We start from the raw sequence: 13,732 nt of genomic DNA on the forward strand, positions 1-13,732 counted from the left end.
CCTAGGCGGAGTTCTGTTCACCGCACACACTACGCGCTGGTTTCCCACAAATCGATCCCATTCTACCCATCGTTTTTCGACGGCACTGTTGACTCCTTTTTCAAAAAATAGGGTTGAAAAAAAACCATGTTTTTCAAGAAAAAAGAGCTTCTGCCTTTTCTAAATTCTTGAACGAAACATAGACACTTGGAAACCAGAAGAGCTGATATTTTCCATTCTCGTATTAAAAATTTGAATGATAAGGTACCAGTTCTCAAATTTCTGATTCTGAAATCAGACGATTCTGAAGCATTGTTGTCTTGAAACACAGTTTTCAATGCATACCCAATTTTAAAATTTACAGTTTCAAGAAGTTCATGTAACCCCAAAGCGGACAAAAAAGTTGTTAACGGAATATTGACTGTGTCTACTAAACAGTTTCAACTTTTTTCTTAATCATGAAACATATAATTAGATCCTTGTTTTTATCAACTAGATTTTAAATTTAGAAGATAGTTTTGAAGATAGAAAATCCCCTGTATTTCTTAGCTGCCTCGGTTTTCATGTTTCAAAATATCTATTTTAACACCTCCCATTTACTAGCGGCAGTTTCAAGATTATGTATGGATGAATTCGAATTTCATGTAATTTTACTTTTCATGTGTCTTCCTAGGTGTAATACAAAAACTCGACGACAGTTACGAAAAAGTTTTCTCGTTTTCTAAATGTTCCTATCTGTCTAATCCCATATGACTCAAATTCTGCCTTTTCCACAAACAACCTTGCTTATTCACCAGTTTCCAAAAATCTCCTTCTGATATCTGGTGATTCTGAAACATTGATGTATTGTAAAATTGGGTTTCAAGGCATCCCAATTTTGAAAAGTCACAGTTTCAAGAAGTCCATATCAGCCTAAGACAGACTCTACTTTTCTCGAAATGTAGTCCAATTCGGCAGATATAATTAGTCCCTTATCATGCATACCAGGCTATTTATTTTCTTAATCATAACACGAGTCTTCCCTATTGGCTGTCTGTCATCAACCCTAAAAACTGTCCCGTTCAACCTCAGATGACAGTGTATTCTCACCAGTTACTGTGACCTTGAATATCCGCGTCACCATCTGTGTGTCGTTATTTAACCCTATAGGCGGAGTTCTGTTCACCGCTCACACGGCTCGTTGGTTTACCACAAATCGATCCCATTCTATCGCGTAGATGATTGGTATGTAGTTTCTACTAAACAGTTACAATCTTTTCCCTTATTATGGAATGTATGACTATGCAGATCCTTTTCTTGTATTGGATAGATTTTCAATTTTGAATTAAAATTTGAAGCCTCGTTTGTCCAGTTTCAAAATATCTACTTTCGCGCGACCCTTTCACCAGCGTCTCAGTTTTAAGATGCCCTCAAGTATCCCAAATTCCATGTCTTATAATTGTAACACTAAAGCGAATAATTTCAAGTTCTCTCAATTTCTAAATTTTCCTGTCTTTCTAATTTCATGTGACTCTAATTCAGCCTTGCCCACAAACAACCTTGACTCCAACCTTGTCAAAAGATTCGAATAACAGTTCTTCTTGTGAGTCGACAAGCTTCCAAAAAATCTCATTCTGATATCTGGTGGTTCCGAAACATTGATGTTTTGAAAAATTAGGTTTCAAGGCAACCCAATTTTAAAAAGTCACAGTTTCAAGAAGTCCATGTCCGCCTAGGACAAGCTCAACTTTACTTGAAGTTTTTCTAATTTCAATTAGGAAAAACATTCTAATTCAAGTTCTCTCAATTTCTAAATATTCCAATCAGTCAAAGACTTACACTCAGCAGTTTTCAAAAAATTTCATTCTGATATCTGGTGGTTCCGAAACATTGTTGTTTAGAAAAATCGGGATTCAAATTGTACCTATTTCAAAATTTGACAGTTTCGAAACGTCTATGTCAGCCTAAGACACACTCTAGTTGTTAGTTTATTACCCTCAAATTTTGAATCACATAATTAGTCCCTTACCTTGTACCAGCATTTTTCATCTTCTTTATCATAACACGAGTCTTCCCTATTGGCTGTCTGTCACCAACCCAAGAAACTGACTGACCCTGTCTATCCTCAAATGACAGTGTATTCTCACTATATACTGTGAGCTGACCTTGAAAATAGAGCGGCACCGTGTCACCATCTGTATCCCATAGGCGGAGATGTGTTCAACGCTCATAATACGCGTTGGTTTACCCCATTCTACCCCGCCGTTCATCGTCGTCACTGTTGTTTCTCACTCCCTCTTCCCCTTTGCAGAAAACCTTTAGTATTGTTGACGTGCATCATCTCAGTCGTTAGTTGTGTTCCGTACTACCCTCCGCCTCTTAGTCACACACATTACCCCCTGTAATTTTTATCGATTTTTTGTGTTTCTCGAAAATCATTTCCGTCGTTTTTTCTTATTCATACAAATATTAGCCCTATTTTCAGCGATATCAACCATAATGAAGAACTCCACCCAAAACAACAAGACCGATTTGAAAAGAAGACAGAGCCGGCGTATGGCGGAGAAAGTTGAGAGCACGCAACAGCAAACACGGGCTGTGAACCCGTTTGGTACGTTCTTACGTTCTTGTAGAAGAAGAAAATTCTAAATTATATATTTTCAGCGATCCCGGTGACTGAGGAAATGAGGGAACTCGTCTGGTTCAAGTTGCCAGCATCGTTCGATATGCCACTGGAAAACCTCAATCCATGGGTCATGAAGGAGTTCAAAAAATGGGAGCGTCGACGCCCAGCGCCAGAAGAAGAGTCAGTAAAGATGGAGGCCGATGGATCAATGGATCAACCTGGCGTGTCTGCTGAAAAGGTGGCTGAAAAAGTGCTTGAAAAGGAGGATATGGATATGAAGGAGGAGAAAGAAGTGAGAGTTGACCCCCCAGTCCGGCTTGAAGAAATTACTCAAGAAAATGTGAAGGTGAGTGGAAAATGTAATGATATAGGTAAAGAAAAAAGAATTTCAGGAGCTCAAAAGCGTCATCGAGAGTACAATGACAAATCTATTTGAAGACGAGAGCTACGAAGGAGCGATCGCTCTCAAAGAGCACGGACGACTGGCTTTTTTGGATGGAGTCCCGGTCGGTTACGTAATGACGGAGCTATACGAAAATAGAAAGGTGCTGGTGACATCTATCGGAGTCCCATTTGCCCATAGGAAGTGTGGCGTCGGATCGGTCTTGATGAAACACGTGCAGAGCCTGTGCGAGCAACTCGGCCAGGTCAAAAAGCTCTCACTCTACATTCAGGTAAGTACATATTATTTAGGATTCAGACCCCTCTAACATAAATGTTTCAGCCAACAAACGCAAGAGGCATCCGGTTCTTCGAAAGCCACGGGCTGAAGAGAAAGGAACTTCTCAGGAATTACTACTCCGGTGAGCCAAGGGAGGCGTGGCGGATGACCAGGAGAATCCGGAAGTAGAGTCCCACCACCCAGTTGATTGTCACACCCCGATGCCCATAATTTGAAGTATAACTTCAATAATTACAGTAATTATTTGCCACCGATTAATCAATATTTTGTTTTAATTTTTGTTCTGTTAAATATGAATTCAGTTTTTCTTTAACCTGTAGATTCAGTTATCTTAGGTCACATTATCCCGGCATCAAGCAAAATCTGTTTACAGATTCAGAATCGGCTTGAAATTTAGACTCCCGCACTCCCGGACACACCGACAGACAGCTATGATCCTTGTTTTTTTGTGAGACACTATTTGTTTCCCCTTGGTTTGTGCCCCCCCCCCCCCCCCTCTCTTTCGCTGTCCACCAGGTGGGTTCAAGCGAACTGGCCGACACACACACACATTCCTAGGACCGCATCGCGACGCGGTTGTGACGCGGTTAGCATTCTACAGTATGCCACATTTCGCTTCGAGACCCACCGATGCGGTCGTTGGCTCCCCCAGTTACGCAATGACAAAAATAATTTATCGATCTGGGTTAGAACTAAACAAACTGGACAAATAGCTCACAGGAAATCTCACAAGAAAAAAATACCAAAAAATACAAAGACCCGATGGCACATTAAATTAATTAAGTTTTTCTTTCCTATTCCTCGATTCTGTGGAACTCGACCATTTCCGTTTCTGGCTCCCTCGCCATCAAGTTGTTGTCCTCGCCGCTTTTTTTGTCCTCCAATGGCTCATTTTTCATCGACACCGCGATTTTGATGAGTGCGACCGCCACAATAATCGCAAGAATAGTGATCAGCGCCTTGATATATCCCCAAACTTCATTCGGAGTTTGATAGGCAAGGAGTTCGAAAGCGATGGCACCATCGAGAGGGGCAGTGGGAGCAGAGATGGAGACTTCCAGACTGAAATTGAGTAAAAAAATTAATCTCATCCACGTTTTTTGTTAGAACTCCTTACGTGTACTCATAAGGATCCTGGTGACAATACAAGGTGCTGAGACGGTACAGATGGTCGAGAAGCTCCCCACGAATTAGGAAAGGGCGGCCTCCCACAAAATCGAAGGTGCTCGGCTGGACACCACATTTTCCGAAACCGACGAGAATCGGGTCGACATCGGTGTAGTTGTAGATGGCGACGAGGGTGGTGGTGTTACGTTGGAACATGGCTGAAAAATATGACTTGTTGTGGTGAAATTTCTGTTTAAAAAACAAAAAAAATGGTTTAGAACGGTTTTCTGAAAAAATTATTGATGATTCTGACCTACTGGAATTGATTAAGACGTTTCGAAACAGAGATGTTTTCACAATATTTCGGTTTAAAAATGTTTAGTTTTGAAATGTCTCGGGTTCAAAAATAGTCATCTCCGTATTTTGATAATTCTGGAAATAATTCCGCACTCCAGATATTTGGTTAACGTTTTTTCACTAAATTTTCGAAACTTCAGAAGTTGATGAAACTAAATATTTCCAATTTTACACCTAAAATTTTAAAGTTGATAAGACATACTGTAGAAATATTTTCAATCAAAGTATTAAAGATTCTAAAACTTCCGGTATATTAAAGACGTCTCGAAACAGAGAAGTTTTGAAACTCAAATGTTTTAAATTCAGACATCCATGAACCAAGATAAGACTTTAACAAAAAATATTTCGGTTTCAAAATGTTTAGTTTTAAAACGACCCAAAGTCAAAAATAATAATCTCCTTTATACGAAACTTTTTTATGGAACTTTATGAAAGTATTAAAGATTCTAACTTTTCTAAAATTCATACAACGTCTTTCAAAAAAAAATTTCGAAACTTCAGGAATTGAGGAAACCGAATGTTTTCCTTTTTACACCCAAATGATTTCACACCCAAATGAATAGTGAACTTTTGATTTAATCAAAAACAAAAAAACTATTTTTCATAGTCTACTCTTGAAAGTATTGGAGATTTTAAAACGTCCGGAATTGATAAAAACATTTCGAAACCGAGATGTTTTGAAACTCCAAGGTAAGTCAAAATGTTTTCTTTTACATTTCGGTTTCAAAATGTTTAGTTTTGAAATGTCTCGGGGTCAAATATAGTCATCTCCGTATTTTGATAATTCGGGAAACAATTACACACTATCTATTTTATACATACAGTACCGCTCAATAGGATATGAAGTTTTGGTTTTTTGGCCCTAACTTTTTTCAAATTGGTCGGATTGACCTGAAACTTTGGGAAAACATTTATTGCAGAGTTTTCCTTATATTTAATCAATATTCTAGGTTAAAAATCATTTTTTACAAGTTTTTTGTGAAATTTTCGAAAATCACGAAAATTCGAAAAATAGCATATTTTTATTTCCATGACCGGTGTATCAAAAATAGAGTGTGTAATAAGTGTTTATGCTTAATGTTTAATAGAAAACGACTTGATTCTCATTTTTTGACCACTGGACCACTACTCTTGACTTATTACCCGTGTCTCCCGGGCTGTCAAAGTTTGGCAGTACTAATACATTGAGTTTTATACTTCAAACATCTGTAAAACTTGTATTTTTGTAGAAAACAGTATCGAAGTTTGCAAAGCTATAGAGTAAAACGTGGAAAACATGAATTTAACACTTTTATCTTGATAGAACTCCTAAATTAATTTTTGGGGACCTCTAATTGTCAAATACTGCATATCTGGTTTCGATGCCAGACTCTTTCCGAAGCGAAATTTTACATTTATTCGGCACTTTTAGTTTTACAACTTATGGAACTTGTTATTTGAAACATTGTCAATATTCTGAACCTAGTTTCAATACACACGTTTGCATTAATAAGATGGATCACTCCATGTTGTCTTACTCTCACTTGTTCGAAAATGTCGAAATTTTACATTTTTGGTTTTACTCAAAAATCATATCGTATTGATGCTGTTTTTGATCGTTCACGTTAGAAAAGGGCCCAAATAAGATTAAAAACAGTAGAAATGACCTCTTTCACACTGTCTCATGTAGTCATAAGACGACCAAAAAATGCTATCAGAACATGATCATGATGAAGTTCCTTTTCAAAGAAACAGTACTATAAAAACTCAATTATTTATCGAAACTTGGCTTAAAATATTGACAATGTTTCAAATAACAAGTTCCATAAGTTGTAAAACTAAAAGTGCCGAATAAATGTAAAATTTCGCTTCGGAAAGAGTCTGGCATCGAAACCAGATATGCAGCATTTGACAATTGGAGGTCCCCAAAAATTAATTTAGGAGTTCTATCAAGATAAAAGTGTTAAATTCATGTTTTCCACGTTTGACTCTATAGCTTTGCAAACTTCGATACTGTTTTCTACAAAAATACAAGTTTTACAGATGTTTGAAGTATAAAACTCAATGTATTAGTACTGCCAAACTTTGACAGCCCGGGAGACACGGGTAATAAGTCAAGAGTAGTGGTCCAGTGGTCAAAAAATGAGAATCAAGTCGTTTTCTATTAAAAATTAAACATAAACACTTATTACACACTCTATTTTTAATACACCGGTCATGGAAATAAAAATATGCTATTTTTCGAATTTTCGTGATTTTCTAAAATTTCACAAAAAACTTGTAAAAAATGATTTTTAACCTAGAATATTGATTAAATATAAGGAAAACTCTGCAATAAATGTTTTCCCAAAGTTTCAGGTCAATCCGACCAATTTGAAAAAAGTTAGGGCCAAAAAACCAAAACTTCATATCCTATTGAGCGGTACTGTATAACGTTTTTTTCAAAAAAAAAATCGAAACTTCAGAAACCGAATATTTTTTTCTCAAGGTTCTCAAGGTTGATAAGTCAAGACTTATTGTAGTGTAATTTTGATTTGAAAAACAACAAAAAAATGTTTAAAACGTTTGTCTGATATTATTAAAGATTCTAAAATTTGGTAGTGATCAACACATTTCGAAACCGAGACGTTTTAAAACTCCGAGATAAATCAAAAAAAAGTTTAGTTTTGAAATGTCCCGGGGTCAAAAATTGTAAATCAAAAAATTTCGCAGGAACTTTTTTTTAGTTTCGAAACTTCAGAACTTGACGAAACTGAATATTTTCAATTTTACATCTAAAATTTCAAAGCTGAAAAATTACCATTCTTGATCAACGTTCCCATCGAGAAGGTTTGAACAACTTGTCCATGACCTCCAATCGGGACAATTGATGGCTGAAGTTCTTTAAGATGAGAAGGAGCGAAGACAACTTCAGAGAATTCGACGAATCCAGATGTGTTTTTGGAGCCGAAATGCATTTCGAGAGTGAGTCTGGAACAGATCCAAGAAATGAAATACAGGAGGCTACCTGAAAAGGGACTCACTCAGAATATCCGTGCAAACATTTCTCCGTGGAGTCCTTGACGAAATATTGAAGCCATGGAACACCGAAGAAGAGGGTTACGGTTTGGAAGGGACGGTCTTTGGTCAGAATCATATCCATACACTTGTTGAGGGAGAATGTGATGGGTTCGGTTGTGTTGACTTCGAATTTTATGAGCGCGTTCGCTTCGAGGGCTGAAATTATCACATCAGAGAAAATTAAGACCGGATTATTTATTTACCATATCCAGCCATTTCAGCGAGATCCAGCTCCCATTGAAGGCTGTCTGTCTCATTAGTGAGTTCCAGTTTTAGAGATTTGACGCGGTTCATTGAGGAGGACGAGGAGATCAGTGGGATGATGAGAAAGATCAATATGAAGGTGTTGAGTGTCATGGTGGTCGACCAAGTTGAAGATGGATATCTGTAGAGAATAAAATGATTGGAATATAAACAGCGGGAACTTAAAAAAGTTGGTGTAACACTAAAGAATATGAAAAAGTGTATGAATGATGACCAGGCTTGGTCGGAGAAAAATTTTCGGAGAATCGGAGAATCGAAATTTTCTCCGAAAAAAAAAGTCGGAGAATCGGATATCCGACTTTTTCTCCGAAAAAAAAAGTCGGAGATTCGGATATCCGAAATTTTCTCCGACTTTTTTTCTCGGAGAATCGGAGAATTTCGGATAATTTCGGAGAATCCAAAAATGTTCCCAAAAATGCTTCTAAAACGGATTTTCTGTTGCGTTTTTCAGAATTCACCTTTCTAAAACATGTTTTTTCAAGATTAAAAGCGTTTACCAGTAGAAATATCACCAAAACAGGGTTTTGAGCGTCGTCGTCTCCGGTATTCTCCGAAATTCTCCGACTTTATTTTCGGAGAATCGGAGAATTTCGGAGAATTTCTCCGAAATGAAAAGTCGGAGAATTATCCGACGGATAATTTCTCCGAGAAAAAAAGTCGGAGAATTATCCGACGGATAATTTCTCCGAAAAAAAAAGTCGGAGAATTATCCGTCGGAGAAATTCTCCGAAAAAAGTCGGAGAATCGGAGAATCGGATTATCCGATTCTCCGACTCCGACCAAGCCTGATGATGACTAACCAGAAAGATTAATAGAGTCAATGAAATAAAAGAAAAATAGGTAGACTGAGTGAAACAGGAAAAAGGAACAAGCTAACTGAACGAAAATTGGGGGGCGGAGTTAATCACGAATATTGGAAAATCATTCAAGGTTAAGGTCTAGAGAAAAATAAGAGGAGTCGGAATAGCCGTAATATTTTTGAATTTTTAAAAAAAAATACTGGTTCTAATTAAAGAGAAATATGATAATTTGTTCATTACAAGTATTATAGTAAAAGCATTAAGACCAAGTTGATGATGGATTTTAAAAAATAAAATAATAAATTTAAGAAATATGAGCAGCGGAAACTTTAAAAAAATGTTGATGTAACAGTAAAGAAGATGAAAAAAAAGTGTATGAATGATGACTAACCAGAAAGAGGGATAACGTTAACAAAATAAAATAGAAATGAGAAAAGTAAAAAAGAGAAACGGAAAACGGGAAAAGCAAACTAAACTAAAATTTCTGGAATATGGGCGGAGTTTCAAACCAAGACGAGCCTTTTTCCAAGTATTAAAGCTAGTGAAATTTAAGACAAGTGGGGGAACAGATGTTTTTTTTTCAATTCTAGTGTTGTATACTGTTTCTATATAAAATATGATTAGGAGCCAAATATGCAGTGGAATTTCCAGATTTTCAAATAAAGACAAAAAAAGTGTGTGAATGATGATTAACCAGAAGGAGGGATAATGTTAGATAGGAATAGAATGCAATAAAAGAAACAAAAAAAGAAAAAAAATAGAATGACTGAAACGGGCGAAAGGAAGAAGCAAACTGAACGGAAATTTCAGCAAAACGGGCAGGTTTAAAACCAAAGGACAGAAACTATCCAAGTATTTAAACCAGTGAAATTTAAGACAAGTGGGTGGAACAGATTTTTTTTCAATTCTAGTGTTGTATACTGTTTCTAATCAAATGTATGATTAGGAGCCAGTATTTCAGAGCAGTAGAGCAAAAACAAACGGACGGACTCCATATAGTAATTTGTTCATTACATGTAGTAAAAATGAGAACTTCCAGATTTCCAACGACTCCTTGTAAAAATGCAAAAAACACCGATTCCAACTCAAAACTTTAAATGAGTCACAGGCTTTACTTGCGTTTCCGAGAATGTCTTAGAAGAATATAAAAAAAGTTTCAGTGGATTTTAGACAAGTGTGTGTAAGGTATTTTTTTCAATTCTAGAGTCGTATACTGTTTCTAAATAAAAATTGATTAGGAGCCTAATATGCAGTGGAATTTCCAGATTTTCAAACGACTCATTGTAAAAAAATGCAAGAGAGACCGATTCTGACTCAAAATATCAAAATATCAAAGCCACAGGTTTTAGTGTTGAGTTTCATGGTGGTTAGCCACGTTCAAGATAAATACCTTAAATGATTAAAAAAGGATTACATCAAATATATGAGCAGCGGGAACTTTAAAAATGTTGATGTAACAGTACAAAATATGAAAAAAAAAGTGTATGAATGATGACTAACCAGAAAGAGGGATACTGTTGACAAAATACGAACAAAATGAGAAAAGTAAAACAGAGAAACAGAATTAGTGAAACGGGCGAAAGGAAGAAGCAGACTGAACGAAATATTCTGTAAAAGAGGCGGAGTTAAACCCGAATATTGGAAAACCATTGGTTAAAGACTCGAGAAAAATAAGAGGAGTGGGTGGAACAGCTTTTTTTTTTAAATCTGGTGATGTATACTGTTTTTAAATAAATGTATGATCTACAAGTAGTAAAAACGGGAGTTTCAATTTTTTCAAACTACTCCCAGTAAAAGTGCAAGAGAGACCGATTCTGACTCAAAATTTTACATGAGTCATAGGCTTTATCTGTGTTTTCGAGAATGTTCTAGAAAACTAGAAAATGGTTTTAGCGGATTTTAATTTGCATGTTTGGATCAATCTCTAAATTAACGTGACATTGATAACAACGATTCATTAATTGAAAAACTGCGTAAATAATCTTTTTCTGGAACGCTTTTTTTTTTTCATTTTCACAATTTTCACCCGTTAGACGCACTTGTTGGCTACACGTGGGGCGATTAATGTAACGTTGATAACGTTAAATTCATCCCACAAATGGAGACGTTGTAAAAAATGAAACGCGGAAAGGTGGAGTGAAAAGGCTACCGAACGCATGAATCAATTGAAGTTTTGTGTTAGATAGCAAGTAAACAACGCCAATGAATCAGTAGATTTTTGATTTGCACAGTGGAAAAATGTTAACCACAAAAAAGATAGTGAATAGTATAGATTTATCGTGTCAAATAGAATGGGGAGGGGAATGCACGAGATGAGTAAGAGCCGTGAAAGTAACGGAGAGATGAAGAAAACAGTGGATCGTAGCAGACAAGCGAGCAGCTGGAAAAAGTTTCATTGAAACGGTAAAAAATGAGTAAAAAATGAGACAATTAGGAGGAATAGATTGTTCTAGTTGTATATTGTTTTTTATTACAGAGTAATTGCGAGCCAATATATTGTGAGCAATTTGTGAATCGAAACGATGTTGTACATTACAATAGTAAAAACGGAAATTTCCAGATTCTCAAACCACTTCAGGTAAAATGCAATATTTTCAATTTCAATTGTGTCAGTTTCAGAAGAAAGACCGTTTTCCAAGCAAAATTGAACGGACTCACACCCTTGGCTACGGTTTCAATGAGGCGGTTGAGAAATAATATGTATGTGGAATAGTGAAATGCGGAATCAATATATTATTATCAGAATTTGGTGAGCAGATAACAAGTAAACAACACAAATGAAACAGAAGATTTTTACAGTGGAAAGACTATGAAATGTGGAAAAACAGATAGCGGAGAATAGAGTTATGATGACAAACATAATTTGGAGGGAGATGGATGCGATGAATGGAGTGGTGTGAAACGAACGGAGAGATGGAAAAGTAAAGAGGAGAGATGAATGCACTGTAATTAACTGGAAAGCCCAATGATGACATTATCAATCCTTAACATAAAGGAGACTTGGCGAAACTGATAAGTTTTCTGTCACAGATGAACATTTTTCTGTTTCAAATTGGCCGTAGATCTTTATATTCTTGCACGGTTATGTTAATGAATCTTTTATGTTTGATAAATATAATGGGGAGGGGGAGCTGAACTCATAGTGACAATGGTGCACGTGGGTGTTAGAAGAACATCGGATAACGATTCTAATTACCAGCTGGTTAACATGAAACCTCAGAAGAGATAGTGAGTATCACTTTCGTATGCAGTACATAACAAATAAACAATATGAATGAATCAGAAGATTTTGGAAATTTTTGGTGAAATGAAGATGGAAGAAAAGATAGTGGAGAGCGGAGAGTTATGATGACAAATGGAAAGGGGAGTTGCATGTATGCAATGAATAGAGTGGTGTGAAACGAACGGAGAAATGAGAAAGAGGAGAGGGGAGCTGGATACACGGCGACGGTAATGCACGTGGATGTGAGAAAAGGTAAAATGAGATAGCTATTCGAACTATCATAGATTTTGTCTTTAACAATACATAGGAATAGGAAGATCATTGAAAAAAGTTTGTGTAACAGTAAAACAAAGGAAAATTTGTATAAATGGTGACTAACCAAGGGAAAATGTTGGATGGGAGTATAAAAAATAAGTGAAGTGAGAAGTACCATAGAATCTGGAGGAATTTAAGATGAGTTTAAGGTTATACACAGGCTTGCAAAATTTCGGCCCGGCCCGTTGCATGTATGGTAAAAAATGCAACTTGCGAGTTGTGCTGTTTTCTACTGTATCAATGAAATATCGGGACAATACCGAGTTTGATTCAAACAGTTAATTAATGAATTAAGGAAAAAGTTAACTGCGACCAAGCGACGCTAATCTTATTTTTAGATATGAAATCTGCTTTCATAACAAAATGTTCCAAAAATCTAGAGTAATTTAGATCTTTCAAACAGACATCGCAAATTGTTCATTACTGAAGTTGCTGGAATTATCGACAAACAGACATACAGAAAAACTTGTTGTGTATTATTCGTTATTGCGTAAATCAATAAAATTGCCTCAATCAGTCACATTTTTTGTGCGAAGAGCGATTTTTCAAACCAAATTTTCATAAAAAGAGCAAATCCCGTCATCGGAATGCTCAAAATCTCTCATTCTTGAGTCTCCGTAAATTGACACCTAATTAATGGTTAAATCGGACTACGGTACGCAGTGCGCGTGTCATTGTACGCAATGCGCGTGTCAATGAGTACCATGATACACATGAGCTTACGCGCAACCGAAATTAAATAATTTCGCGCTCGGCCTAAAATATTTTTTGTTTCCGTCATGTCGTTAACTTTTCGTGAGATTTCTTGAAAAATGACAAATATAAAATAATTCTGAATTAATTTCAGCAAAAATGGACGAATCATCGAATCCAAATCGTGCCGAACCGCAGGAAAACTCCTCGTTCCAGTTGTCTGACAGCTCCAAGAGCAAGAGACCCGCGGCACGTACAATTTCGATCAGTCCAGTAAGTGTTTTTTCACATAAATATCAAAAAATAACCCAAAAAATAAGAGAAATTTCGAGAAATCCGACAAAAAATTGCCAAAAATCGATATTTTCCACTGAAAATATTCTGATTCACGGCTAAAAATTGCATCAGAATGCACAAATTCTGTATCACTCCTACTCTCTGCAGGTTAAAAACGTCAAATATGAGCTTTTGGCTAAAAACCATCAACGTTTTGACGAAAAACAACGAATTTCCGCTGAAAATATCTCAAAAATCAGTAATTCGAGCCAAAAATCGATAAATTTCGTCGATTCCTAATGAAATCCAAAAGAAAAAACGAGATTCCCGCAAATACTTCACAGTATTAGCCAATATATCTCACTTTCTAGCGGAAATGTCAGAATTTTTGA

The 13,732-nt window shown here is 36.4% G+C and overlaps 2 protein-coding genes across 2 annotated transcripts; one reads left to right on the plus strand and one right to left on the minus strand.

Annotated features, from left to right (window-relative positions):
• Positions 1 to 2,457: 2,457 nt before the first annotated feature.
• Positions 2,458 to 3,434, plus strand: GCK72_013019 (uncharacterized protein; the record flags this gene model as incomplete). The annotated part of the gene is made up of 4 exons (XM_003092613.2): positions 2,458 to 2,569; positions 2,623 to 2,930; positions 2,977 to 3,258; positions 3,309 to 3,434. The coding sequence occupies 4 exons, from the start codon at positions 2,458 to 2,460 to the stop codon at positions 3,432 to 3,434; spliced, it is 828 nt and encodes a 275-aa protein (XP_003092661.2).
• Positions 3,435 to 4,060: 626 nt separating this feature from the next.
• GCK72_013020 (uncharacterized protein) lies at positions 4,061 to 8,126 on the minus strand (the record flags this gene model as incomplete). Its single annotated transcript, XM_003092618.2, has 5 exons — positions 4,061 to 4,328; positions 4,384 to 4,591; positions 7,510 to 7,679; positions 7,733 to 7,925; positions 7,973 to 8,126. 5 exons carry the CDS (start codon positions 8,124 to 8,126, stop codon positions 4,061 to 4,063), a joined length of 993 nt encoding a protein of 330 aa, XP_003092666.2.
• Positions 8,127 to 13,732: the final 5,606 nt, after the last annotated feature.

This window comes from Caenorhabditis remanei, chromosome IV (genome assembly GCF_010183535.1).
Source record: "Caenorhabditis remanei strain PX506 chromosome IV, whole genome shotgun sequence".
Taxonomy (NCBI): domain Eukaryota; kingdom Metazoa; phylum Nematoda; class Chromadorea; order Rhabditida; family Rhabditidae; genus Caenorhabditis; species Caenorhabditis remanei.